Here is a 25,487-nt window from a genome sequence, read left to right as displayed (position 1 = left end):
CCCACGAGGCCCCAGACACTTGTCTACGTTGCCTTGTGGATGATCCTGCACTGGATCCAGGGCCGGCGCTACCATAGGGGCAAAGGGGGCCATTGCCCCAGGACCCCAGCATCTCTAGGGGCCCCAAGTGTCCCCATCACCCCACTAAATGATGTGGCCTGCACCCGTGCTTCTCCCCCCCCCCCCCCCCCGCACCACTATGGAGACAGCCACACAGTCGCCTTGTCAGAGTTCAGAGGGGCTCCCAGGTTACTTTTGCCCTGGGACCCCTTTGTAGCTAGAACCGGCCCTGACTGGATCAATGTAAAGATGTGGGGTAAGTGGATTATTATAACAAAAGAATAAGAGATATTACAAGCACTATGTTTTTATTATTATTATATTTATTTGTGACTTCTGCAGCTTTTTTTCTGTCCTCCAGTGTAATAAGTCGTATTCCTATATCCACGTCTGTGTTGCATTTATTCTGTATATTCTCATTTACCGGATGATAGAAATGTGTGTGCCGTGTGTAAATAAAATACATGTAATCTCAAAGACAAAAAGGCCAGTCATTTTTTTCTTTAATATATATATATATACTGTATATTAGTTTTTAATTGTATGCACCCGATGTATTTGCTGCTTTATGTTTAGTGTTGGATATTTGTGATGCCTGAATTAATAATGGCAAGCTCAGTTGGTTAGTGAAGTCAGCGTGGTTAATATTGGAGATAATCAGTATTAGGCCCCGTTCACATCTGAGCGTTTTGCCGGCGATTTGCAGCAGCATGCAGTGCAGCATACAGTACAGTGCAGCAGCATGCAGTGCAGCATACAGTACAGTGCAGCAGCATGCAGTGCAGCATACAGTACAATGCAGCAGCATGCAGTGCAGCATACAGTACGGTGCAGCAGCATGCAGTGCAGCATACAGTACAGTGCAGCAGCATGCAGTGCAGCATACAGTACAGTGCAGCAGCATGCAGTGCAGCATACAGTACAGCAGCATGCAGTGCAGCGTACAGTGCAGCAGCATGCAGTGCCGCATACAGTACAGTGCAGCAGCATGCAGTGAAGCATACAGTACGGTGCAGCAGCATGCAGTGCAGCATACAGTACAATGCAGCAGCATGTAGTGCAGCGTACAGTGCAGCAGCATGCAGTGCAGCATACAGTACGGTGCAGCAGCATACAGTGCAGCATACAGTACAGCAGCATGCAGTGCAGCATACAGTACGGTGCAGCAGCATGCAGTGCAGCATACAGTACTGTGCAACAGCATGCAGTGCAGCATACAGTACAATGCAGCAGCATGCAGTGCAGCATACAGTACGGTGCAGCAGCATGCAGTGTAGCATACAGTACTGTGCAGCAGCATGCAGTGCAGCATACAGTACTGTGCAGCAGCATGCAGTGCAGCATACAGTACAATGCAGCAGCATGCAGTGCAGCATACAGTACGGTGCAGCAGCATGCAGTGCAGCATACAGTACAGTGCAGCAGCATGCAGTGCAGCATACAGTACGGTGCAGCAGCATGCAGTGCAGCATACAGTACAGTGCAGCAGCATGCAGTGCAGCATACAGTACGGTGCAGCAGCATGCAGTGCAGCATACAGTACGGTGCAGCAGCATGCAGTGCAGCATACAGTACAGTGCAGCAGCATGCAGTGCAGCATACAGTACGGTGCAGCAGCATACAGTGCAGCATACAGTACGGTGCAGCAGCATGCAGTGCAGCATACAGTACAGTGCAGCAGCATGCAGTGCAGCATACAGTACAGTGCAGCAGCATACAGTGCAGCATACAGTACTGTGCAGCAGCATGCAGTGCAGCATACAGTACTGTGCAGCAGCATTCAGTGCAGCATACAGTACAATGCAGCAGCATGCAGTGCAGCATACAGTACGGTGCAGCAGCATACAGTGCAGCATACAGTACGGTGCAGCAGCATGCAGTGCAGCATACAGTACAGCAGCATGCAGTGCAGCATACAGTACAGTGCAGCAGCATGCAGTGCAGCATACAGTACAATGCAGCAGCATGCAGTGCAGCATACAGTACGGTGCAGCAGCATGCAGTGCAGCATACAGTACAGTGCAGCAGCATTCAGTGCAGCATACAGTACAGTGCAGCAGCATGCAGTGCAGCATACAGTACTGTGCAGCAGCATGCAGTGCAGCATACAGTACAATGCAGCAGCATGCAGTGCAGCATACAGTACGGTGCAGCAGCATGCAGTGCAGCATACAGTACAGTGCAGCAGCATGCAGTGCAGCATACAGTGCGGTGCAGCAGCATGCAGTGCAGCATACAGTACAGTGCAGCAGCATGCAGTGCAGCATACAGTACAGTGCAGCAGCATGCAGTGCAGCATACAGTACTGTGCAGCAGCATGCAGTGCAGCATACAGTACTGTGCAGCAGCATTCAGTGCAGCATACAGTACAATGCATGCAGTGCAGCATACAGTACGGTGCAGCAGCATACAGTGCAGCATACAGTACGGTGCAGCAGCATGCAGTGCAGCATACAGTACAGCAGCATGCAGTGCAGCATACAGTACGGTGCAGCAGCATGCAGTGCAGCATACAGTACGGTGCAGCAGCATGCAGTGCAGCATACAGTACAGTGCAGCAGCATTCAGTGCAGCATACAGTACAGTGCAGCAGCATGCAGTGCAGCATACAGTACTGTGCAGCAGCATGCAGTGCAGCATACAGTACAATGCAGCAGCATGCAGTGCAGCATACAGTACGGTGCAGCAGCATGCAGTGCAGCATACAGTACAGTGCAGCAGCATGCAGTGCAGCATACAGTACGGTGCAGCAGCATGCAGTGCAGCATACAGTACAGTGCAGCAGCATGCAGTGCAGCATACAGTACAGTGCAGCAGCATACAGTGCAGCATACAGTACTGTGCAGCAGCATGCAGTGCAGCATACAGTACTGTGCAGCAGCATTCAGTGCAGCATACAGTACAATGCAGCAGCATGCAGTGCAGCATACAGTACAGTGCAGCAGCATACAGTGCAGCATACAGTACGGTGCAGCAGCATGCAGTGCAGCATACAGTACAGCAGCATGCAGTGCAGCATACAGTACAGTGCAGCAGCATGCAGTGCAGCATACAGTACAGTGCAGCAGCATGCAGTGCAGCATACAGTACGGTGCAGCAGCATGCAGTGCAGCATACAGTACAGTGCAGCAGCATGCAGTGCAGCATACAGTGCAGCAGCATGCAGTGCAGCATACAGTACAATGCAGCAGCATGTAGTGCAGCATACAGTGCAGCATACAGCACAGTGCAGCAGCATGCAGTGCATCATACAGTACGGTGCAGCAGCATGCAGTGCAGCATACAGTACAATGCAGCAGCATACAGTGCAGCATACAGTACGGTGCAGCAGCATGCAGTGCAGCATACAGTACGGTGCAGCAGCATGCAGTGCATCATACAGTACAATGCAGCAGCATGCAGTGCAGCATACAGTACAGTGCAGCAGCATGCAGTGCAGCATACAGTACGGTGCAGCAGCATACAGTGCAGCATACAGTACGGTGCAGCAGCATGCAGTGCAGCATACAGTGCAGCAGCATGCAGTGCAGCATACAGTACAGTGCAGCAGCATGCAGTGCAGCATACAGTACGGTGCAGCAGCATGCAGTGCAGCATACAGTACAGTGCAGCAGCATGCAGTGCAGCGTACAGTACAGTGCAGCAGCATGCAGTGCAGCATACAGTACAGTGCAGCAGCATGCAGTGCAGCATACAGTACAGTGCAGCAGCATGCAGTGCAGCATACAGTACAGTGCAGCAGCATGCAGTGCAGCATACAGTACAGCAGCATGCAGTGCAGCATACAGTACAATGCAGCAGCATGCAGTGCAGCATACAGTACAGTGCAGCAGCATGCAGTGCAGCATACAGTACAATGCAGCAGCATGCAGTGCAGCATACAGTACAGTGCAGCAGCATGCAGTGCAGCATACAGTACGGTGCAGCAGCATGCAGTGCAGCATACAGTACAGTGCAGCAGCATGCAGTGCAGCATACAGTACGGTGCAGCAGCATGCAGTGCAGCATACAGTACAGTGCAGCAGGATGCAGTGCAGCATACAGTACAGCAGCATGCAGTGCAGCATACAGTACAATGCAGCAGCATGCAGTGCAGCATACAGTACAGTGCAGCAGCATGCAGTGCAGCATACAGTACAATGCAGCAGCATGCAGTGCAGCATACAGTACAGTGCAGCAGCATGCAGTGCAGCATACAGTACGGTGCAGCAGCATGCAGTGCAGCATACAGTACAGTGCAGCAGCATGCAGTGCAGCATACAGTACAGCAGCATGCAGTGCAGCATACAGTACAATGCAGCAGCATGCAGTGCAGCATACAGTACAGCAGCATGCAGTGCAGCATACAGTATGGTGCAGCAGCATGCAGTGCAGCATACAGTACAGCAGCATGCAGTGCAGCATACAGTACAATGCAGCAGCATGCAGTGCAGCATACAGTACAGTGCAGCAGCATGCAGTGCAGCATACAGTACAGTGCAGCAGCATGCAGTGCAGCATACAGTACAGTGCAGCAGCATGCAGTGCAGCATACAGTACGGTGCAGCAGCATGCAGTGCAGCATACAGTACAGTGCAGCAGCATGCAGTGCAGCATACAGTACAGCAGCATGCAGTGCAACATACAGTACAATGCAGCAGCATGCAGTGCATCATACAGTATGGTGCAGCAGCATGCAGTGCAGCATACAGTACAGCAGCATGCAGAGCAACATACAGTATAGCATAAAGTGTTGCATGCAGTGCAGGGTTACAGTCCATATTCTGTACATTTTGCTTGCACCGTGTGACTCCCGCCCGGTAAGAGTGCGTGTTGTGTTACCGCCGCATGGTTCCGCTGGTAAAAAATGTAGTTCGTTTACTTTACCAATATTTTACTATGCACTTACCTGACAACCATTCTCACTTGAACTCTCCCCTTCTGATGCCTAACACTAACTCCCCACCTACTGACTAACACTAACCCCCCACCTACTGACTAACACTAACCCCCCACCTACTGCCTAACACTAACCCCCCACCTACTGACTAACACTAACCCCCCACCTACTGACTAACACTAACCCCCCACCTACTGACTAACACTAACCCCCCACCTACTGACTAACACTAACCCCCCCACCTACTGACTAACACTAACCCCCCACCTACTGACTAACACTAATCCCCCACCTACTGACTAACACTAACCCCCCACCTACTGACTAACACTAACCCCCCACCTACTGACTAACACTAATCCCCCACCTACTGACTAACACTAACCCCCCCCCCACCTACTGACTAACACTAACCCCCCACCTACTGACTAACACTAACCCCCCACCTACTGACTAACACTAACCCCCCACCTACTGACTAACACTAATCCCCCACCTACTGACTAACACTAACACCCCCCCCCACCTACTGACTAACACTAACCCCCCACCTACTGACTAACACTACTTCCCCAAATACCTCATTTATGTTACAGAAGCAGAATAAAATATAGCTAAGGGGTAAAAATGTCCCTTTACTTATTTATCTGAGAGAGGCTGGCATATGGGGGTCCCCTAGTTATTAACACCCAGGACCTGCGTCTACATATGTATATATGGGAATAGTTACCCAATTCCTCTGGGGCTCCTGCATAACAGCACAGGGCCACTGGAGCTTGGCTTTTACTGCTGAGCCAGAGCAGCTTTGTGGTGTTGCGCAGGCGTGAGCCATCCTGTGCCCTCGCAGTGGAGCTGTGTTCATCCGCGTACTGGAGTGGGGCCAAGTTCATCCACGTACTGGAGTGGGGCCGTGCTCATCCGCGTACTGGAGTGGGGCCGAGTTCATCCACGTACTGGAGTGGGGCCGTGCTCATCCGCGTACTGGAGTGGGGCCGTGCTCATCCGCGTACTGGAGTGGGGCCGTGCTCATCCGCGTACTGGAGTGGGGCCGTGCTCATCCGCGTACTGAAGTGGGGCCGTGCTCATCCGCGTACTGGAGTGGGGCCGTGCTCATCCGCGTACTGGAGTGGGGCCGTGCTCATCCGCGTACTGGAGTGGGGCCGTGCTCATCCGTGTACTGGAGTGGGGCCGTGCTCATCCGCGTACTGGAGTGGGGCCGTGCTCATCCGCGTACTGGAGTGGGACCGTGCTCATCCGCGTACTGGAGTGGGGCCGTGCTCATCCGCGTACTGGAGTGGGGCGGTGCTCATCCGCGTACTGGAGTGGGGCCGTGCTCATCCACATACTGGAGTGTGGCCGTGTTCATCCACACACTGGAGTCTGGCCATGTTCATCCGTGTACGTGGTTTTTGAGAGCATTTTAAAAATGGAAAGCAAAAATGTTTTTTAAACTCAGAAAAATGACAGTTTAAAAATCATTTTTTCTTCGCATTTTAAAATAGATTTTCTCAAAAACTACAAGGCCTTTTTGAGAAATTATTTTTTTGCCTTGTTCCCACTATTTCCCTTAAAATACAATTTTGGTGGCGATAGCATGTATGGGAGCTTTGCTATTAACTGCTATACCACAAAATTATGCAAAGCATAAACTAAACTGCAAAATTACGGTTCCTGATTACGTTTACAAACGAAAATAATTACAAGTGTATCCAAAATTTTGCATTACGATTTTGCATCATATTTGCGAATTACGATGCAAAATTACGATTATGCGAAATTTGTGCTCATCACTAATGGGAAGCCTGAGGCTCTGGTCTGGAGGTGAGTATGTCTCATTTCCCTTTGCCAAATGTACAGGTTTGCTTGAAAGGACAACTGAAGAGAGAGGGATATGGAGGCTGCCATGTTTATTTCTTTTTAAGCTATAGCAGTTGCCTGACATTCCGCTGGTTTATTTGGCTGCAGAAGTGTCCGAATCACACCAGAAACAAGCATACAGCTAATATTGTCAGATCTGACAATGTCAGAAAAGCCTGATCTGCTGCATGCTTGTTCATGGCTAACAGTATTAGAGACAGAGGATCAGCAGGACTGCCAGGTAACTTATATAAACATAGCAGCCTCCATATACCTCTCTCTTCAGTTGTCCTTTCCCTCGCAGCTAGTGTTGTCCGGATCATGAACGATTCGGATCTTTGATCCGAATCTATTTTGTGAGTCGAATCATCCGAATCATCAAAATGAGTGATTCGGATCGCAAAAGGGGCGGGGCCAGGAGCAACACGCCCCCTCTCAGCGTGCAGCGGGGTCCTGGAAGCAGAGCTGAGATGGATCGCTCTGTTGGAGGGGAGCCAGCCTTGCAGGGACAGGTAGATGAGAGAGAGGGGACATGGGTGCCACTGCCAGATATGTGTAGAGCACACATACTGGCTATAACGTGCTGCTGATTATAGGCTGTCTGTTCCGTAGTTGTGCACAGTGAACACATTGGAGCTTTTGGCTCAGCTCAGCATAGCTCAGTAACTTTGCAGGGACTGTGATTGCAGGGCAATATGATCCTCCTGCGCTGCTCTAAACAGCTGCACTTCACTTCTGGGAATGCTTTCTTTCACTGTGCGACGTTTGCATTCAAAGTACACAGATGAGCATATAGGTGAAATACATGTAAAGCATATGATTGCAGCATGTGGGTATTGTGTGCAAGCATTTCTGCTCTCTGCTCTCCCTCCTCCCTTCTCTGTCCACTCCCTGCCCTCTGTCCATCTTCTCCCCTTCTCTGTCCGTCCACCCCTCTCCCTTTCTCCTGTCCACAGCAGGGAAAGACCTGTCCTGCTATTCATTTCACTCCCGAATGCTTCGGTAGTAAAATGATCCGAGATTCGGATCAAAGATCCGGATCTTTTCAATGATCCGATTCGAATCATCCGGATCATTGAAAAGATCCGAACTTCCCATCTCTACTCGCTGCCCTCAGCATTGTGAGTAACAGGCTGGGGATGGAGAGAGGTGATGATCACTTGGGTTACAGGACCAGGATGTGATGCGGTAGGGCGGGAGGAAGTCTATTGTGCAGCCAGGGGATGGTCACCCTTTCATACCTGCCATCTCAGCGAGGAGGCCGCGCCTCTCCCCGCCCGAGACATCCACACTGCGGCAGTGACCACATCAGCACTTTAATCTGCACCATTCACAGATTTAAGCCGACTCCCCGGCGAGACACGAGCATCTACCGGCCTCCAGTAATCTCCAGATAAGGAAGAGGACTAAAATGAAAAACAGCTTTTATTGCAATGGACGTGAATGCTGGAGACTGCAGAGGCTGACTGGAAATTCTCCTGCAATAGCCTGTTTACACGACAAGACACAGAACATTTATATCACACTTTTCTCCTGGGGGACTCAAAGCACCAGAGCTGCAGCCACTAGGAGATGTTCTATAGCAGTGTTCCCCGACCCTGTCCCAAGTGCATGAGGTAGTTAATCTGCTCTGCTGAGACACTAATTACCCCACCTGTGAAAGCTTGTGGTTTTCTGCAAACCATGTACTGTTGGTGGGCCTTGAGAACAGGGTTGGGGAACTCTGTTCTATAGGCAGTAGCAGTCTTAAAGAGTCTTGCCCAAGGTCTCCTCACTAGATAGGTGCTGAACACAGAAAGAGCTGAGATTTGAACCCAGGTCATCTGTGTCAGAGGCAGAGCTGCTAAATAGCGTACTACATCCCACCAGCAGTGGTACTCTGCTGCGCCGCCTGCCAGGCCCGGATTTACATCACGGGTCGTGTTCATCCATGTACAGATGTCCTGGCACCCTAGACTTCATCCTCCATGGACCTACAAACTCCTGCCGAACCGTACAGCAAGTGTGCTGGCTGGCTCAGCTGTCACCTCTCCCTTACTTCCCTTGTCCATCATCAGGTAGCTACAGGTGCCCCTTGTATTAGGTAGCCAGAAGTACCCTCAATAATAAGTAGTGCCCCCAAGTATTGGGTAGCTAGAAGTGTCCCTGACTGAAGGGAGATCTGGTCAGTGGAACGCTGAGACCCAGATGAGTAAACTTTCATCTACTCTCCGCTCGGGACTTTGCATAGGTAAGGCAAGAGAGAGGCAATGAGGGAGGGGAGGGAGACACCTTTCTACCATCAGGCACCTGTAGGTACATGCCTACACTGCCTTATGGTAAATCCGGCCCTGCCGCCTGTGCACGACAATATTACCAATACCAACACCAGAGTACTGCGCGTTACGCAACTAGCATAACCGGAGATATATGGGTGACGCGAGCATTGCTATGGTAACGTGTGTTATGCAGGTAACATAATGCATGCCATGGTAATTGTGCAGTTCTCTGCTGGGGTTATCGGTAATATCGCTGTGTGTGGACCCATTCTTACGACCCCATTCTCCATTTACTGGCTTAAAGTGTACCTGACAAGAAAAACATACTTACCTAAGAAAAGGGAAGACTCTGGATCCTGTAGAGCAACGGTTCCCAACCTTTGTGAAGTCCTGACACATCACACCAAAGACTCAGATCTCCGTGAAGCATCAAATCCTCCCCCTCCCCCCCCGATGTGGAATGATTGCACAGCACCGACAATTTGCACTGCGCGTTTTAGCCTCGGTGCCCCCCGAAAAAAAGCCCTCAGACTCAGTATATGTAGTTTGTTAGCCAATTATAGGTGCCCCCCGTAAAGGAAGTCAGGTGTAGAAGCCCTCAGTATAGGTATGTAGGTGCCCTCAGAATATGTGTGTAGGTGCCCACTGTATAGCTATATAGGTGCCCTCAATATAAGTATGTAGGTGCCCTCAGCATAGGTATGTAGTTGCCCGCAGCATAGGTATGTAGTTGCCCGCAGCATAGGTATGTAGATGCCCTCAGTATAGGTATGTAGGTGCCCTCAGTATAGGTATGTAGGTGCCTTCAGAATAGGTGTGTAGAAGCCCACAGTATAGGTATGTAGGTGCCCCCAGTATAGGGTTATAGAAGCCCTCAGTATAGGTATGTAGAAGCCCTCAGTATAGGTATGCAGTTGCCCTCAGTATAGATGTGTAGATGCCCTCAGTATAGGTATGTAGAAGCCCTCAGTATAGGTATGTAGGTGACCACAGTATAGGTATGTAGAAGCCCTCAGTATAGATATGTCGGTGCCCTCAATATAGGTATGTAGAAGCCCTCAGTATAGGTATGTAAGTGCCCTCAGTATAGGTATGTAGGTGACCACAGTATAGGTATGCAGTTGCCCGCAGTATAGATATGTAGATGCCCTCAGTATAGGTATGTAGAGGCCTCAGTATAGGTATGTAAGTGCCCTCAGTATAGGTATGTAGGTGCCCTCAGTATAGGTATGTAGGTGCCCTTAGTATAGGTATGTAGGTGCCCTCAGTATAGGTATGTAGGTGCCCTCAGTATGGGTATGTAGATGCCCTCAGTATAGGTATGTAGGTGCCCTCAGTATAGGTATGTATGTGTCCTGCAGTATAGGTATGTAGGTGCCTTCAGAATAGGTGTGTAGAAGCCCACAGTATAGGTATGTAGGTGCCCCCAGTATAGGGCTATAGAAGCCCTCAGTATAGGTATGTAGGTGCCCTCAGTATAGGTATGTAGAAGCCCTCAGTATAGGTATGCAGTTGCCCTCAGTATAGATGTGTAGATGCCCTCAGTATAAGTATGTAGAAGCCCTCAGTATAGGTATGTAGGTAACCACAGTATAGGTATGCAGTTGCCCGCAGTATATATATGTACAGTAGATGCCCTCAGGATAGGTATGTAGAAGACCTTAGTATAGATATGTAGGTGCCCTCAATATAGGTATGTAGGTGCCCTCAGTATAGGTATATAGGGGACCACAGTATAGGTATGTAGGTGCCCGCAGTATAGGTATATAGGTGACCACAGTATAGGTATGTAGGTGCCTGCAGTATAGGTATGTAGGTCACCACAGTATAGGTATGTAGGTGCCCGCAGTATAGGTATGTAGGTGACCACAGTATAGGTATGTAGGTGCCCCCAGTATAGGTATGTAGATGCCCTCAGTATAGGTATGTAGGTGACCACAGTATAGGTATGTAGGTGCCCGCAGTATAGGTATGTAGAAGCCCTCAGTATAGATATGTAGGTGCCCTCAATATAGGTATGTAGGTAACCACAGTATAGGTATGCAGTTGCCCGCAGTATAGATATGTACAGTAGATGCCCTCAGTATAGGTATGTAGAAGACCTTAGTATAGATTTGTAGGTGCCCTCAATATAGGTATGTAGGTGCCCTCAGTATAGGTATATAGGGGACCACAGTATAGGTATGTAGGTGCCCGCAGTATAGGTATATAGGTGACCAAAGTATAGGTATGTAGGTGCCCGCAGTATAGGTATGTAGGTTACCACAGTATAGGTATGTAGGTGCCCGCAGTATAGGTATGTAGGTGACCACAGTATAGGTATGTAGGTGACCGCAGTATAGGCATGTAGATGCCCTCAGTATAGGTATGTAGAAGCCCTCAGTATAGGTATGTAGGTGACCACAGTATAGGTATGTAGAAGCCCTCAGTATAGATATGTAGGTGCCCTCAATATAGGTATGTAGGTAACCACAGTATAGGTATGTAGGTGCCCTTAGTATAGGTATGTAGGTGCCCTCAGTATAGGTATGTAGGTGCCCTCAGTATGGGTATGTAGATGCCCTCAGTATAGGTATGTAGGTGCCCTCAGTATAGGTATGTATGTGTCCTGCAGTATAGGTATGTAGGTGCCTTCAGAATAGGTGTGTAGAAGCCCACAGTATAGGTATGTAGGTGCCCCCAGTATAGGGCTATAGAAGCCCTCAGTATAGGTATGTAGGTGCCCTCAGTATAGGTATGTAGAAGCCCTCAGTATAGGTATGCAGTTGCCCTCAGTATAGATGTGTAGATGCCCTCAGTATAAGTATGTAGAAGCCCTCAGTATAGGTATGTAGGTAACCACAGTATAGGTATGCAGTTGCCCGCAGTATATATATGTACAGTAGATGCCCTCAGGATAGGTATGTAGAAGACCTTAGTATAGATATGTAGGTGCCCTCAATATAGGTATGTAGGTGCCCTCAGTATAGGTATATAGGGGACCGCAGTATAGGTATGTAGGTGCCCGCAGTATAGGTATATAGGTGACCACAGTATAGGTATGTAGGTGCCCGCAGTATAGGTATGTAGGTCACCACAGTATAGGTATGTAGGTGCCCGCAGTATAGGTATGTAGGTGACCACAGTATAGGTATGTAGGTGCCCGCAGTATAGGTATGTAGATGCCCTCAGTATAGGTATGTAGGTGACCACAGTATAGGTATGTAGGTGCCCGCAGTATAGGTATGTAGAAGCCCTCAGTATAGATATGTAGGTGCCCTCAATATAGGTATGTAGGTAACCACAGTATAGGTATGCAGTTGCCCGCAGTATAGATATGTACAGTAGATGCCCTCAGTATAGGTATGTAGAAGACCTTAGTATAGATATGTAGGTGCCCTCAATATAGGTATGTAGGTGCCCTCAGTATAGGTATATAGGGGACCAAAGTATAGGTATGTAGGTGCCCGCAGTATAGGTATGTAGGTTACCACAGTATAGGTATGTAGGTGCCCGCAGTATAGGTATGTAGGTGACCACAGTATAGGTATGTAGGTGACCGCAGTATAGGTATGTAGATGCCCTCAGTATAGGTATGTAGAAGCCCTCAGTATAGGTATGTAGGTGACCACAGTATAGGTATGTAGAAGCCCTCAGTATAGATATGTAGGTGCCCTCAATATAGGTATGTAGGTAACCACAGTATAGGTATGCAGTTGCCCGCAGTATAGATATGTACAGTAGATGCCCTCAGTATAGGTATGTAAAATACCTTAGTATAGATATGTAGGTGCCCTCAATATAGGTATGTAGGTGCCCTCAGTATAGGTATATAGGGGACCACAGTATAGGTATGTAGGTGCCCGCAGTACAGGTATGTAGGTGACCACAGTATAGGTATGTAGGTGCCCGCAGTATAGGTATGTAGATGCCCTCAGTATAGGTATGTAGAAGCCCTCAGTATAGGTATGTAGGTGACCACAGTATAGGTATGTAGAAGCCCTCAGTATAGATATGTAGGTGCCCTCAATATAGGTATGTAGGTAACCACAGTATAGGTATGCAGTTGCCCGCAGTATAGATATGTACAGTAGATGCCCTCAGTATAGGTATGTAGAAGACCTTAGTATAGATATGTAGGTGCCCTCAATATAGGTATGTAGGTGCCCTCAGTATAGGTATATAGGGGACCACAGTATAGGTATGTAGGTGCCCGCAGTATAGGTATATAGGTGACCTATAATAATTGTTATTAATGATCATTTCTGCTGACCGTCTACTAGAAGCCAGAGATAGTTCATGTATGGGCTGTCCTATGGAGAGGGAAGGGGGAGATAGGAAGTTTGCTGCAGGGCCCAGAGGCAAAGCATTCCGCTCCCTAAAAGGTCATATTTTCTGCTGATGTTTTGATAGGCAGAGGAGATGGAGGGGAGGGCAGTGGCATAGCAATAGGGGGTGCAGAGGTCACCACCGCATCGTGGCCCTTGGGCCAGAGGGGCCCCGTAAGGCCCTCCTTCAACTGCAGTATTAGCTCTCTATTGGTCCTGTGCTCATAATAATCGCTTCTATAGATGCTTGGAATGATAATCATTAAGCTGTTCCCCATCCCCTTCTTGCGCCTCTGACACTGTAGTTGCCATCGGCAGGTTTTGGTGCACCGTATCAATTGTTAGGCATAGAGTGCTTGGGGGGCCCCATGTATAACTAGCACCGGGGCCCATAGCTCCTAAGCTACGCCACTGGGGGAGGGGATTGTTGTCCATTCTCATCAAACTTACTGACCATAACATGAAGGATTCTTGAAGGTGGCCATACAACATTCAACAAAAATGTAGAGGAAAAAAATGAATGATTTTTTTTTATGTTAGGAAAATTGATCACATTTTTTCATAATTATATGTTGGCCATGGTGATCAATTCCAATTGATTTAAAAAAAAATGGAATAGTGTATGTTGGATAGGTTTGAACTTTCGAATGAACTTAAAACATCGAATAAATAAGGAAAAATTGTGTGGGATATGGCCACCATAGTAATGATTTTGAGCGAGCGCTGCCCGAGGCTAGCTTCACCTATTATGCGATTGTTCTGTGGCAGGAGAGCGCAGGGCGGGGCAATCGCACTGCATGTCCCCGTCCCTATTGCCCTACAGCTGAGTGCGCCAGGCTAATATGAGTAGCTCAGTGAAGTACTTTTTGCAATAAGTACATCTCTGGATTACCTGTAGCTCAGCGCATGCACGCCGCGCTGCTACTGCGATCAGTCATTTACACTTACCGCGTCACCATAGGCTTGCATTGTTGCTTAATCAGTGCGGTAGGCATAGATCATGAGGAACAGCACTGCAGAGTTTGCGGCAATTTCACTATTTCCACCACAATAATGTATAAGTCTCCATAGGCTTACTTTGCCCTCACGACAAGCTGCAGCGGCGGTGGAGAGTACCGGGACATATGGCGGTGCAAGAAGTGTAAAAGTAGCCTAAATGGTGGTCTTGCACCAAACAATGTTTTTCTTTTTTTAGATCTTTTAAATTCAATTTTTTTATTTATTTAAGTATTTATATAGCGCCGCCATATTACACAGCGCTGTACAGAGTTTATTGTCTTGTCACTAGCTGTCCCTCAGAGGAGCTCACAATCTAATCCTACCATAGTCATATGTCTATGTATGTATCATGGTCTAGGGCCAATTTTTAGAAGGAAGCAAATTAACTTATCTGTATATTTTTGGGATGTGGTAGGAAACAGGAGTGCCTGGAGGAAACCCACACAGACATGGGGAGAAGATACAAACTCCTTGCAGATGTTGACCACTACGCCACCGTGCTGCCCATTAACTGATAGATTTGTTTGAAAAAAGCAAATCAATCCATATTACACACTAAATTTTGATCAGCATTTTCCATCACACCCAATAATCATTTCAAAAAATGTGAGAAAATTGATATTTTTCTCATTGGAATTTTTCTATACAACTGATCATTTTTATTGAAAAACCATAAAAAATTAAATGGTTGAATTGTGTATGACCAGCCTAAAGGTGGCCACACACCATACAATCTTTTAAATATCTGTTCAATTCAACAATTGCAATCAATTTTTCTAACTGATTGTAACATTTCAAAAATGTAACCGATGTCCGATGTACCACACACCTGTGTTCAATTTTTTCCCAATTATGATAAAAATGATTGGAAACTCTGACAAAATTGCTTGGATGTACAGTATATATTAATAAACTGACAATCTACCACACACAATACAATAGTCATAAAAATTGATCAGAAAAATCCATCATTCCCAATTGACTTTTATGGAATAAAAATGGAAAATCCGATTGCATTTCTTGCTCGAATAAAAAAAAAAGTTTTAGATATTTTGGAAAATTCAACCTTTTTTATTGAATTGCTGTAAAATTGGATCATGTTATTGTATCATGTGTGGCCACCTTTATTATGATTTCGGAGTGACTAATTACAATTGGGGGGGGGGGGGGGGGGGGGGGAGCAGAGGGGGGGTTCTGCATAATAGTGATGATTTTAGTGGGATCTCTGTCTAATTAAGGTTTATGTAAAACAAACAGCCATTTTATTGATATGTGAAATGTACTAATAGTAGAAACTGTGCCAACATCCTCCATCCAGAATAATGGGTATGAATAAGTTGATCAGCCCACTCAGTATCTTCAGCAGTAGTAATTGTTGCGATGGGACATGCCTGTTTCAGCTCAACTAACATCCTTTTTCAAGAAGCTCTTATGAAACAGCAAACAAATAGGATGATTGAAACGACGGGAGAAATCACCACCAAGCTATGCATAGCTCCCAACTGTCCCTCTTTTAGAGCCCTGTCCCTCTGTCCCTCTTTCCTCCTCATTTGTCCCTCTTTCAGGACTTTGTCCCTCTTTCTATGTAAATATATATATTTCACTACTAAAAATGTGTTTGATTGATTCTAACCTTTATTCCCATCCTTTAAATTGATATACAGGTAGTCCCCGGTTAAGGAACGAGATAGGGACTGTATGTTCGTTCTTAACCTTAATCTGTTCTTAAAGGAGTTATCAGCCATTTTCTGCTAAAATAAGTGCTACTTACCCGGGGCTTCGTCCAGCCCCAAGCTCCTCCAGGTCAGCCTGACGTCATCACCGCACATCAGGAGGCAGAGGCGGCGAACAGCTGCGTGCAGAGCTGCGGCGAGGGACATGCTGGGAGCATGGGGCTGGAGGAAGCCCCGGATAAGTAGCACTTATTTTAGCAGTAAATGCCTGATAACTCCTTTAAGTCGGAACAATGTGCTATCTCTGTCCCCTGTACCTCCTCTGTGCCCCCTGTGCCTCCAGTGTCCCCCTCGGTGTCACCTTTGCCCTTTGTACCAGTTTATACAAGTTTAAAAGCTGATTTTTCTTTGATTTTTTAAAAATCGATTTTCTCAAAAACAAGTCCAATTTGAAAATTTATTTTTTTTGACTTGTTCCCACAGAATCCATGCCGTTCGTATCGGCGGGTCGTTTGTAAGTCGGGCGCTTGTAAGTCAGGGACTACCTGTATTAATAATTAAGAAAAATGAACCAGGTTAGAAAGGACCAGTGTGCAGAGCCGGGACAAGGTCCTCCAGCACCCAAGGCTGAGACACCAAAGTGCGCCCTTCCATCCCTGCCACCCCAGCCATCACACAATGATTGCTATTAGACTAAGAGGCGCCACAGGGCCCACAACCTCCCCAACACCTTAATATCTAGTTATCTGGCTTGCAGTCACTGTTATGTATCCCCTTTTTCTTATTTCTTTCTGCTTCAAACACAATTAGGAATGACAGCTGAATGAATTCTGCGCCCCCTCCTACACTGCGCCCTGAGGCTGAAGCCTCTCCAGCCTATGCCTCGGCCCGGCCCTGCCAGTGTGGTTTGAATTATAAAACAACATATTTTTCTTACGAAATATTTATGGTATGCGTGACTAGGGGTGTGACGGAGGAGTGGTCAGGGGTGTGGCTGGGGCGTGGCTTAAGTGTCCCTCTTTCTCATCTCAAAAAGTTGCGAGGTATGTGTTTGAATTTCCACAAGAATCACATCACATTAATGGGAATAGAGCAGCACAATTTACATGACTTAAAAAGCGTCTCTGTGATCAGCAAAACAAAATCTCTTCGAATGTCGAGTGTAAACAGGTCTTGACTCATGATGTGAAGACATGCCTAATATCACACACACAAGCCAAATACAGATAATGCCCAATGTAGAGAGATGTAGATGATCCATGGCAAGACAATTGTGAGATTTTAGGGCTGTGTCAATTTCACGGTCACACACCACTGAGTGTGTTTGGTCTGGAATGTTCCTAGTAGCCACACGAGAGGTGTGCTCTGCTCAGTGTTCAGCAAGACAGGTAGAGAGAAGGAGCTACCGATGTGTCTCCTCTGTTCCTCCTAAATGTTCTCCTCAAGGTTCCAGGAATATTCCAGAAGAGCTGGAGTCACGTTTTACAAGGCTGGAGCATGGCTTATCGACGGGACCGGACTGTCCTGTGGATTACTCTCACATTTATGCTATTGTACGGTAAGTTATTGTGTTACCCATTTAATTTATCATTGTGGGGGGTTTTGTGTGTAATATTTATTTTTGGGGGAAAAAAAAAACAAACATTAAACATACAAAGTAATTATCAAAAGTACATCACATTGCTTCACAATCAGCTGTCCTCAAACCACAAATGTATGTGGCAATAAGAACATTCTTATAGTGCTATCTGACCTTTAAAGTCCTTTAACATAGTGGGTTGAGAGAAGAGGCAAAAATGATTACACCCCCAAACAAAAACAAACAAAAATAAAAAAAGGAAGAAGAGGAAAAGGAGAGAGAGAGAGAGAGAGAGAGAGAGAGAGGGAGAAACACCACTTGAAAGGGAGACCTCCAGGAAACACCATGCCCCCATTTACACATCGTCGATGTCTCTCCAGCACCAAGAGCCTGAGGGTCCCTATCTATATCGGCCACCTGCTCCTGAGATAAAGAATATTCTTTGGAGCCAGTAAGTTCCACCCAATTACTCCCCGATTTTCAATATTTCTCATTATGATAATGCATAGAGTACATACAATTGTCCATTTTATAATATTACCAATCTCCATAAACCATTATTTCTGGCAGGGGAGGAAGTAAACTTCCATTTTCTAACTATAATAATCTTAGCGGCATTAATTAGGTGCCCCATAAAAATCCAAAAATATAGAAAGAGGGATGATCTGGCGGTACAGATCACGTCAATTTCTGAATGTACGACTTAAAGAGACTCTGTAACATGAAAAACATCCCCTGGGGGGTACTCACCTCGGGTGGGGGAAGCCTCCGGATCCTAATGAGGCTTCCCACGCCGTCCTCTGTCCCACGGGGGTCTCGCTGCAGCCCTCCGAACAGCCGGCGACAGACCCGACTGTAGATTCAATATTTACCTTTGCTGGCTCCAGCGGGGGCGCTGTGGCGACTTTCGGCACGGAAATAGACGGAAATACCCGATCTCCGTCGGGTCCGCTCTACTGCGCAGGCGCCGGAAACTTGCGCCTGCGCAGTAGAGCAGACCCGACGGCGATCAGGTATTTCCGCCTACTTCGGAGCCGACAGCCGTCAGAGCGCCTGCGCAGGAGCCAGGAAGGTAAATATTGCGTCACCGCTGTACGGAGGGCTACAGCGAGACCCCCGAGGGACGCAGGACGGCGTGGGAAGCCTCATTAGGATCCTGAGGCTTCCCCCACCCGAGGTGAGTACCCCCCCAGGGGCCGTTTTGTCGTTACAGTTCCTCTTTAACATGGCTCCAAAAATGAGTGCTTCACACACCTAAAGTGTATGGAGAAACGCACCATGTCCTCTGGAGCCACACCAGCACACGGGGGAAGCATTAGGGAAAGTTCTATCAAAGGAAACCTTACAGGGGGAAAAAGTGCCTAATTTATTACTTACCTCACAGAGGCGCTCACACGCTTTATGGACCTGAACCAGTTTTATATGCTCCAGTACTGCCTGATGAAGCGGGACTGTTGACCGCGAAACGTGTTGCAATTTTATGGAGCTGTGAATAAATTGTATATTTTTTACTCTGCATTTGAGTATATGTCCACTACCAGAGGGAGGTAAGTCCACCTCGACTTCCCTCTTTTTATCATTTTTAGAACATTGTTTTACTCTGCTTGGCGCCTCTGTTCGTACATATTAAAGCTCAATAGAGGGAAGGCTCTATATCCTCCAGAGGCTTCCCCTGTTCTCTGCCTGGCCGTTCCAGTGTTGTCCCCTCCACAAAACTGATGACATGATGGCTCATGCATGCACAGTAGTACAGACCCAATCGGCTCTGCTTTTTCCACCAAACCCTGTGCGCTCCGTGCTACTGGGCATGTGCAGTGTGGCCGCACTTCGGGGGTCTCAGAGGTGGAACAGCCTGATGGAGGAGGACAGGAAAAGCCTCCGGTGGATCCAAAGGGTTTCCGCTCCCATGTTAAGTCTAGTTTTTTTGCTCTTTCTATCCTCACGGGTTTACCTTAAGTGTGTCAGGAGCACAATATCATCTAGTGAAAAGTGTATACAGTAGTTCATTTCATGAAACTGTGAGGCAGCTGAGGTCGGATGCTCATCTGAGAAAGAGATGTCTGCCAATTAAATTGGACCTGAACTCTTGCACAGGACAGAATGAAAACAAAGAAATGCACCCTGTATGCACAAATGAGGGGGAATTAATCAGGCTAAACTCCCCAAATACATAATCACAAGTTGTAATCTGATCTCTTCTCTGTGTCACATGACTGCCTATGACAGAGATGGCAGATAAGCCCATTGGAAAGCACAGGATGTTAAAAAGAACCCGAGGTGGGTTCTAAGAATCCTATTAGCACACAGAGGCTGGGTCTGCATATAATCACCAGCCTCTTTTGCTATACTGTTTGCCCCAATCTCCCCCCGCGCTCTACTGTGCCCCGATAAATCAAACACCGTGCTGGCGACACGCAGCGTGTCACCAGACGGCTGTTTACCTCTGAAGTGTCACTCTTGCCGCTCCTCCGCCTCCGATATCGCCGATCCCTGTCTGCGTCCTTTCCTCCCAGCTGATTGGAGTTAAGGGACGCAGGTGGGGAGCGGCACTATGGAGGAGGCGGGGGAGCGGCAGAGACTGACACTTCAGAGGTAAACAGCCGGCTGGTGACACGCTGCGTGACGCCAACACGGCGTTTGATTTATGGGGGCACAGTAGAGCGCGGGGGGGGGGGGCCTGGGGGGAGCAGTATAGCAACAGAGGCTGGGCTTTATATGCAGACCCAGCCTCTGTGTGCTAATAGGATTCTTAGAACCCACCTCTGGTTCTCTTTAACAATATGTCTGCTTCCATGAATCAGGAAGTAGACACACTGCAGATTTATTTTAGGATTTGTATCAGCTGTAACAAAGAAAGTTTTTTGTTTAAAGCTTTATTATGCTGTTGTGTATCTTTTAGAGCACAGAGGAGTTCTGAGTTCAGGTCTGCTTTAAGTCTAATTCTAGTTCATGAGCACAGCCAGTAAGAATAAAGCTTAAAGGGATACTGTAGGGGGGTCGGGGGAAAATGAGTTGAACTTACCCGGGGCTTCTAATGGTCCCCCGCAGACATCCTGTGCCCGCGCAGCCACTCCCCAATGCTCCGGCCCCACCTCCTGTTCACTTCTGTAATTTCTGACTTTAAAGTCAGAAAACCACTGCGCCTGTGTTGCCGTGTCCTCGCTTCCCCTGATGTCACCAGGAGCGTACTGCACAGGCACAGACCATACTGGGCTTGTGCTATACACTCCTGGTGACATCAGCGGGAACGAGGACACGGCAACGCAGGCGCAGGGGTTTTCTGACTTTAAAGTCTGAAATTCTAGAAGTGAGCCAGAGGCGGGGCCGGAGCATTGGGGAGTGGCTGCGCGGGCACAGGACGTCTGTGGGGGACCATTAGAAGCCCCGGGTAAGTTCAGCTCATTTTCCCCCGACCCCCCTACAGTATCCCTTTAAGAAAAGGCCAGTCAAGCAATGACTGCTTAACATATAAATAGACCCAAAATAAAATAGTATGGTGCCCGACATTAAGTTGGCTTGGCCCACAGTATGAAGGTAGCATGGTCCCAAAATAGAATTCTGTAGTCTCCCTATAACATTTAGGTGGCCTGGTCTCCAAAATAATATATAAGCAGCACGGTCCCCAAAATATTATATAAAGGACTTCATACAACATTTAGGTACGCTCCCCAAAACGATATACAACATGACCCCCAAATAACATTCTAAGCAGCATGTGTCCAAAAACAGGCAGTAGCCCCCCCCCCCCCCCCCGTAAAGGAAGCAGGGCCACTAGTACAGTTAGTACATTACCCAGGTCAAGCAATATACCCCCCCCCCCCCCCAGTACAGGCAGCATGGCCCCCAGTGTGTATACAGAGAGAATGTCCTCCAATACAATAGTTTAGCTGTATCCCCTCCTATATGGCAATAGGTATGGCGTCTGTGTACCTGTAGGCCCTTTGTAATGGCTGTATTGCCACTCACACAAATGCAACAAGTGATGCAATGGCTGCCACTCTCCTATACTGAGGACAAGCTTTCTTCTTGTGTTTTCTGTGTTACGGGGATCTTGCAGTGAGTTACAAGCAGGTGATCTCTCCAGCACAAAACCTGGATAAGCAGGATATGGAACCCAGGAAGCCACCACCGGGCAGCCAGAACCCCAGGCAGAGCAAGTGTGGAGGTGACAAGAGTGCTCCTCCTGCTGGGAATAGTAATCATGGCAAAGCGGAGACACAGGAAACAGGTAAAAACACAAGTACACAGAGGGGCATCAGGAGGTGACGGGGGTGCCCAAGCAGAAGCTGGTGGATTTGGCAAAGGTTGAGAAGTTTGGGCATCTGGCACGTGGTTCTTGGTTTAGTTATGGAAGCTTGGTTCCAATTGCGGCATGAATTGTCATTGGTGTCTGTGCTACAGTTATCCTGATAATCAGAGCCAGCACAGAGACTCAGCTACAACAAGAGAAAAACTGGGCAACAGATGCTTGAAATAGCCAATAGAAAGTGAGTACTGTTGGAGGTAGATGGGGAGGGTTTGGGCTAAGGGACAGTGTTGGACTGGGAGCTGGTAAAGCTGAGGAAATCCACTTGCTGGCCAAGCAGCAGTAATCAGATGTTGCTGCTCACAGTGAAGACTTGCTGCAGGTTTCTATTGGGAGAGATAACACATGGTTACTGCTGCTTGGCCAGAAGGTAGATTTCCTCAGTTTTTCCACCTCCCAGTCCAACACTGCTAAGGGATAAGGTAGGGTGGTGTTATCTTTGATGGAAACGTTAGGACATTAAGGTTATCATTAGGAAGGAGTTAATGTTGGTTGGGGTGGTTTGTGGTTAAGGTTTGGCAACAGGAAGTAGTTAGGCCTCTTTCACACAGATGTGACTCAGTGCAGAGCTACCTGTTTACTGCCTGGGCTGACATCGTGCCAAACCCACTAAGCTAAACTTAAACGTGGTCCACCTGCTTCTCCTCAACCCTCAGTGTACACAAAACCTAAACCACTTGGATGATTGGTTAAAAGAAACAGGAAGGATTTTTTATGGTCATAGCTTGAACACTCAATATGGAACTTAAAGAGTAACTGTCGGGCATAAAATAAAAAATCAATTCTTTATTTTTATGTGGTAAACCAGTAATAAGGATGCTAATCAGGCAATCCAAAAGTTAAAATCACTATTACTTTTCTTGTTGATAAGATATCATTCCCCAGTTTTATATGACTGATTGGCTGAAGCCTCTTTCCCTCCTGTTTTCCCCTCCCACACCTCTGTTCCTCTCTGATTGGCCAAAATTTCTCAGGCTGAAACAATGCAATTTCTATAGTGAAGGACGAGCAAATCAGGCAGAGGAGACTAAGGGCAGACATTATATCACAACTGGCTTCAAAATAGCCACAGTCAGGGCCGGCCTTAGGTTTCACAGCGCCCTGAGCGAAACCTGATTTTTGTGCCCCCCCCCCCCCTTCATCCTCTTCCCACGTGCACACACAGGCCCATATGCAATTCCCCTTTTCTCTTGAGATATCTCCTAGGACAGTGGTTCCCAACCTTTTTGACGTTGTGGCACATCATGCCAAATGCTCAGATCTCTGTGACACGTCACGTATGTTTAATAGAAAAAATACTATTAATAACCACGAATGGATGGAAAGAGTGCATTATCCTGAATACACTTAAAAATTAAGGCTAGAACCTTTCTGGAATATTAATAAAAACAATCAGTGGGACAGTTTGCCGCCTCCCCCCCCATTTAGAATGATAGCACAGCACTGACAATTTGCACCATGCTTTATAGCCGCAGTGCGCGACCCCCCCCCCCCCAAACGCCCTCAGAATCAGTATAGGTAGGTAGCCAGGTATAGGTGCCCCCAGTAAAGGATCTCATGTGTAGGTGCCCCCAGTAAAGGATCTCATGTGTAGGTGCCCTCAATATAGGTTGCCAAGCATAGGTGCCCCCAGTATAGGAAGTCAGTTGAAGGTCTCCATCCCCCCATAGGTAGCTAGGCGTAGGTGCCTCCAGTATAGGTAGCCAGGTGTTGGAGCCCTCAGTATAGGCAACCAGCTATAGGCGCCCCCTTGGGAGCTGGCGCCCTGAGCGACGGCTCTGGTCGCTCATATCAAAGGCCGGCTATGGCCACAGTAAATATGCAAACTGTCTAGAATAGGGTTCTCTACTTTTCCTTTATAAAATTCACAGCAATCATAACGTGGACAGTGCAATACATATGTTATGCAAGTAGAGCAAGTATTTATCTACTTATATATTTGTTTTGTTTTTTCCTGAGATAGTATGGCTGACAGCTCCTCTTTAACACCAGTCCCCTTAATGCACCTAATATGGGAAGCGACAGCATTCAGTTTATGGTGTGGGCACAGTATGGCATTTAATTCGGAGAAACTGCCATTGGACAGGAGGAGTTGTGCAATGGGGCAAGGAGGCTTTGAGCACCATGTATGTATGCAGCTGTCCACCATAGTGTGCATTGCTAGGTGAATGAGGCCTGCCAGTGGCATACGTGAAATAAAGGTGCCAGGAAATTTGGGTGCCAGAATATAGGCAATAGTAGAATATCAATAACTATTTTACCGATACGCAACTATTTTAGAATGTTCTTTTTTGTTAGTAAAATAAAGGACACCCGATGCGAAAATAAACTAATGAAATAAACAATTGTATCCATCTTCCTTCTCCTAAAAATGACTTTTTAAGATATCCCACGGTTTTATTTTATGTTTGAATCTATTTTTTAAGTTTTGACTGTTTTATTGTTTTTGCTCAATGACACATTCATTGAAGTACGCCAGAGCTTAAATCTATGAACTATTGACCTTTTTCATCTCTTTCCTGCTCTCAGAAGCCATTTTCAGCTAAGGAAGTGTTTTATAGTTGGAATTTCATATCAGTGAGGGCCACACTGTAGTCACTTCCTGTCTGAGTCAGGACTGAGTCAGCCACTTACATACCTGATATTTAACTCTTTCAAGCAGAGAAAGAAAAAAAGAAACACAGCCTAGTTATTTGTGTGCTGGGCACTGTACATACACATGTCTATCTCATCATGTCACATGTCAGTTCGGGTATCCTTTAAAACCCCCCTTCCTGCCGTTTAACCTTAACTATCTCCCCTCCAGCACAAACCTCCTTCCTGATGCCTAACCTTAATTTTTCCCTCCCCCTGGCAAACTCCCTACCTGATTATTATTATTATTTAGTATTTATATTTCGCTGACATCTTATGCAGCGCTGTACAGAGAATATAGTCATGTCACTAACTGTCCTCAGAGGAGCTCACAAACAATAATATAAATCATAAACAATAATATTAACAATTCATTTTACCAAGCACCCAAATTTTTGCTTAGGCACTCGGTTGCCACTAATTAACATTAGTGCTCAGGGGCACCTCTAGCCATTTTGTCACTCCAGGCAAGAACACCGGTGGCGTTGTTGCCCCCCCCCACTCCCTGAAAATAATCGTAATGCGGCAGCGTTTCACTAAAAAATAATTGTAATGCAGAAATCTTTCACCAGAAAATAATCGTAATGCGGCAGCGTTTCACTAAAAAATAATTGTAATGCAGAAATCTTTCACCAGAAAATAATCCTAATGCGGCAGTGTTTCACTAAAAAATGATTGTAATGCAGAAATCTTTCACCAGAAAATAATCCTAATGCGGCAGTGTTTCACTAAAAAATAATTGTAATGCAGAAATCTTTCACCAGAAAATAATCCTAATGCGGCAGTGTTTCACTAAAAAATAATTGTAATGCAGAAATCTTTCACCAGAAAATAATCGTAATGCGGCAGCGTTTCACCAGAAGATATGCAATGCGGGCAGTGTTTCACCAGAAAATACACATAGGCAGAGCTCCTCTCCCCCCTTCCCATTAGTC

At 47.0% G+C, this 25,487-nt stretch overlaps 1 protein-coding gene across 1 annotated transcript in view; it reads left to right on the top strand.

Moving 5' to 3' along the window:
- LOC137519483 (uncharacterized) overlaps nucleotides 1-25,487 on the top strand; it is a 75,973-nt gene that overhangs the window by 38,871 nt on the left and 11,615 nt on the right. Inside the window, exon 4 of the mRNA XM_068238439.1 lies at nucleotides 21,670-21,840. Within this exon, the coding sequence (XP_068094540.1) occupies nucleotides 21,670-21,840 (171 nt within the window). The remainder of the gene's footprint in view (nucleotides 1-21,669; nucleotides 21,841-25,487) is intronic.

The sequence above is a fragment of the Hyperolius riggenbachi genome, chromosome 5 (genome assembly GCF_040937935.1).
Source record: "Hyperolius riggenbachi isolate aHypRig1 chromosome 5, aHypRig1.pri, whole genome shotgun sequence".
Taxonomy (NCBI): Eukaryota; Metazoa; Chordata; class Amphibia; order Anura; family Hyperoliidae; genus Hyperolius; species Hyperolius riggenbachi.
Note: the sequence above shows the minus strand (reverse complement) of the source record. Positions and strands in the feature narration are given on the sequence as shown.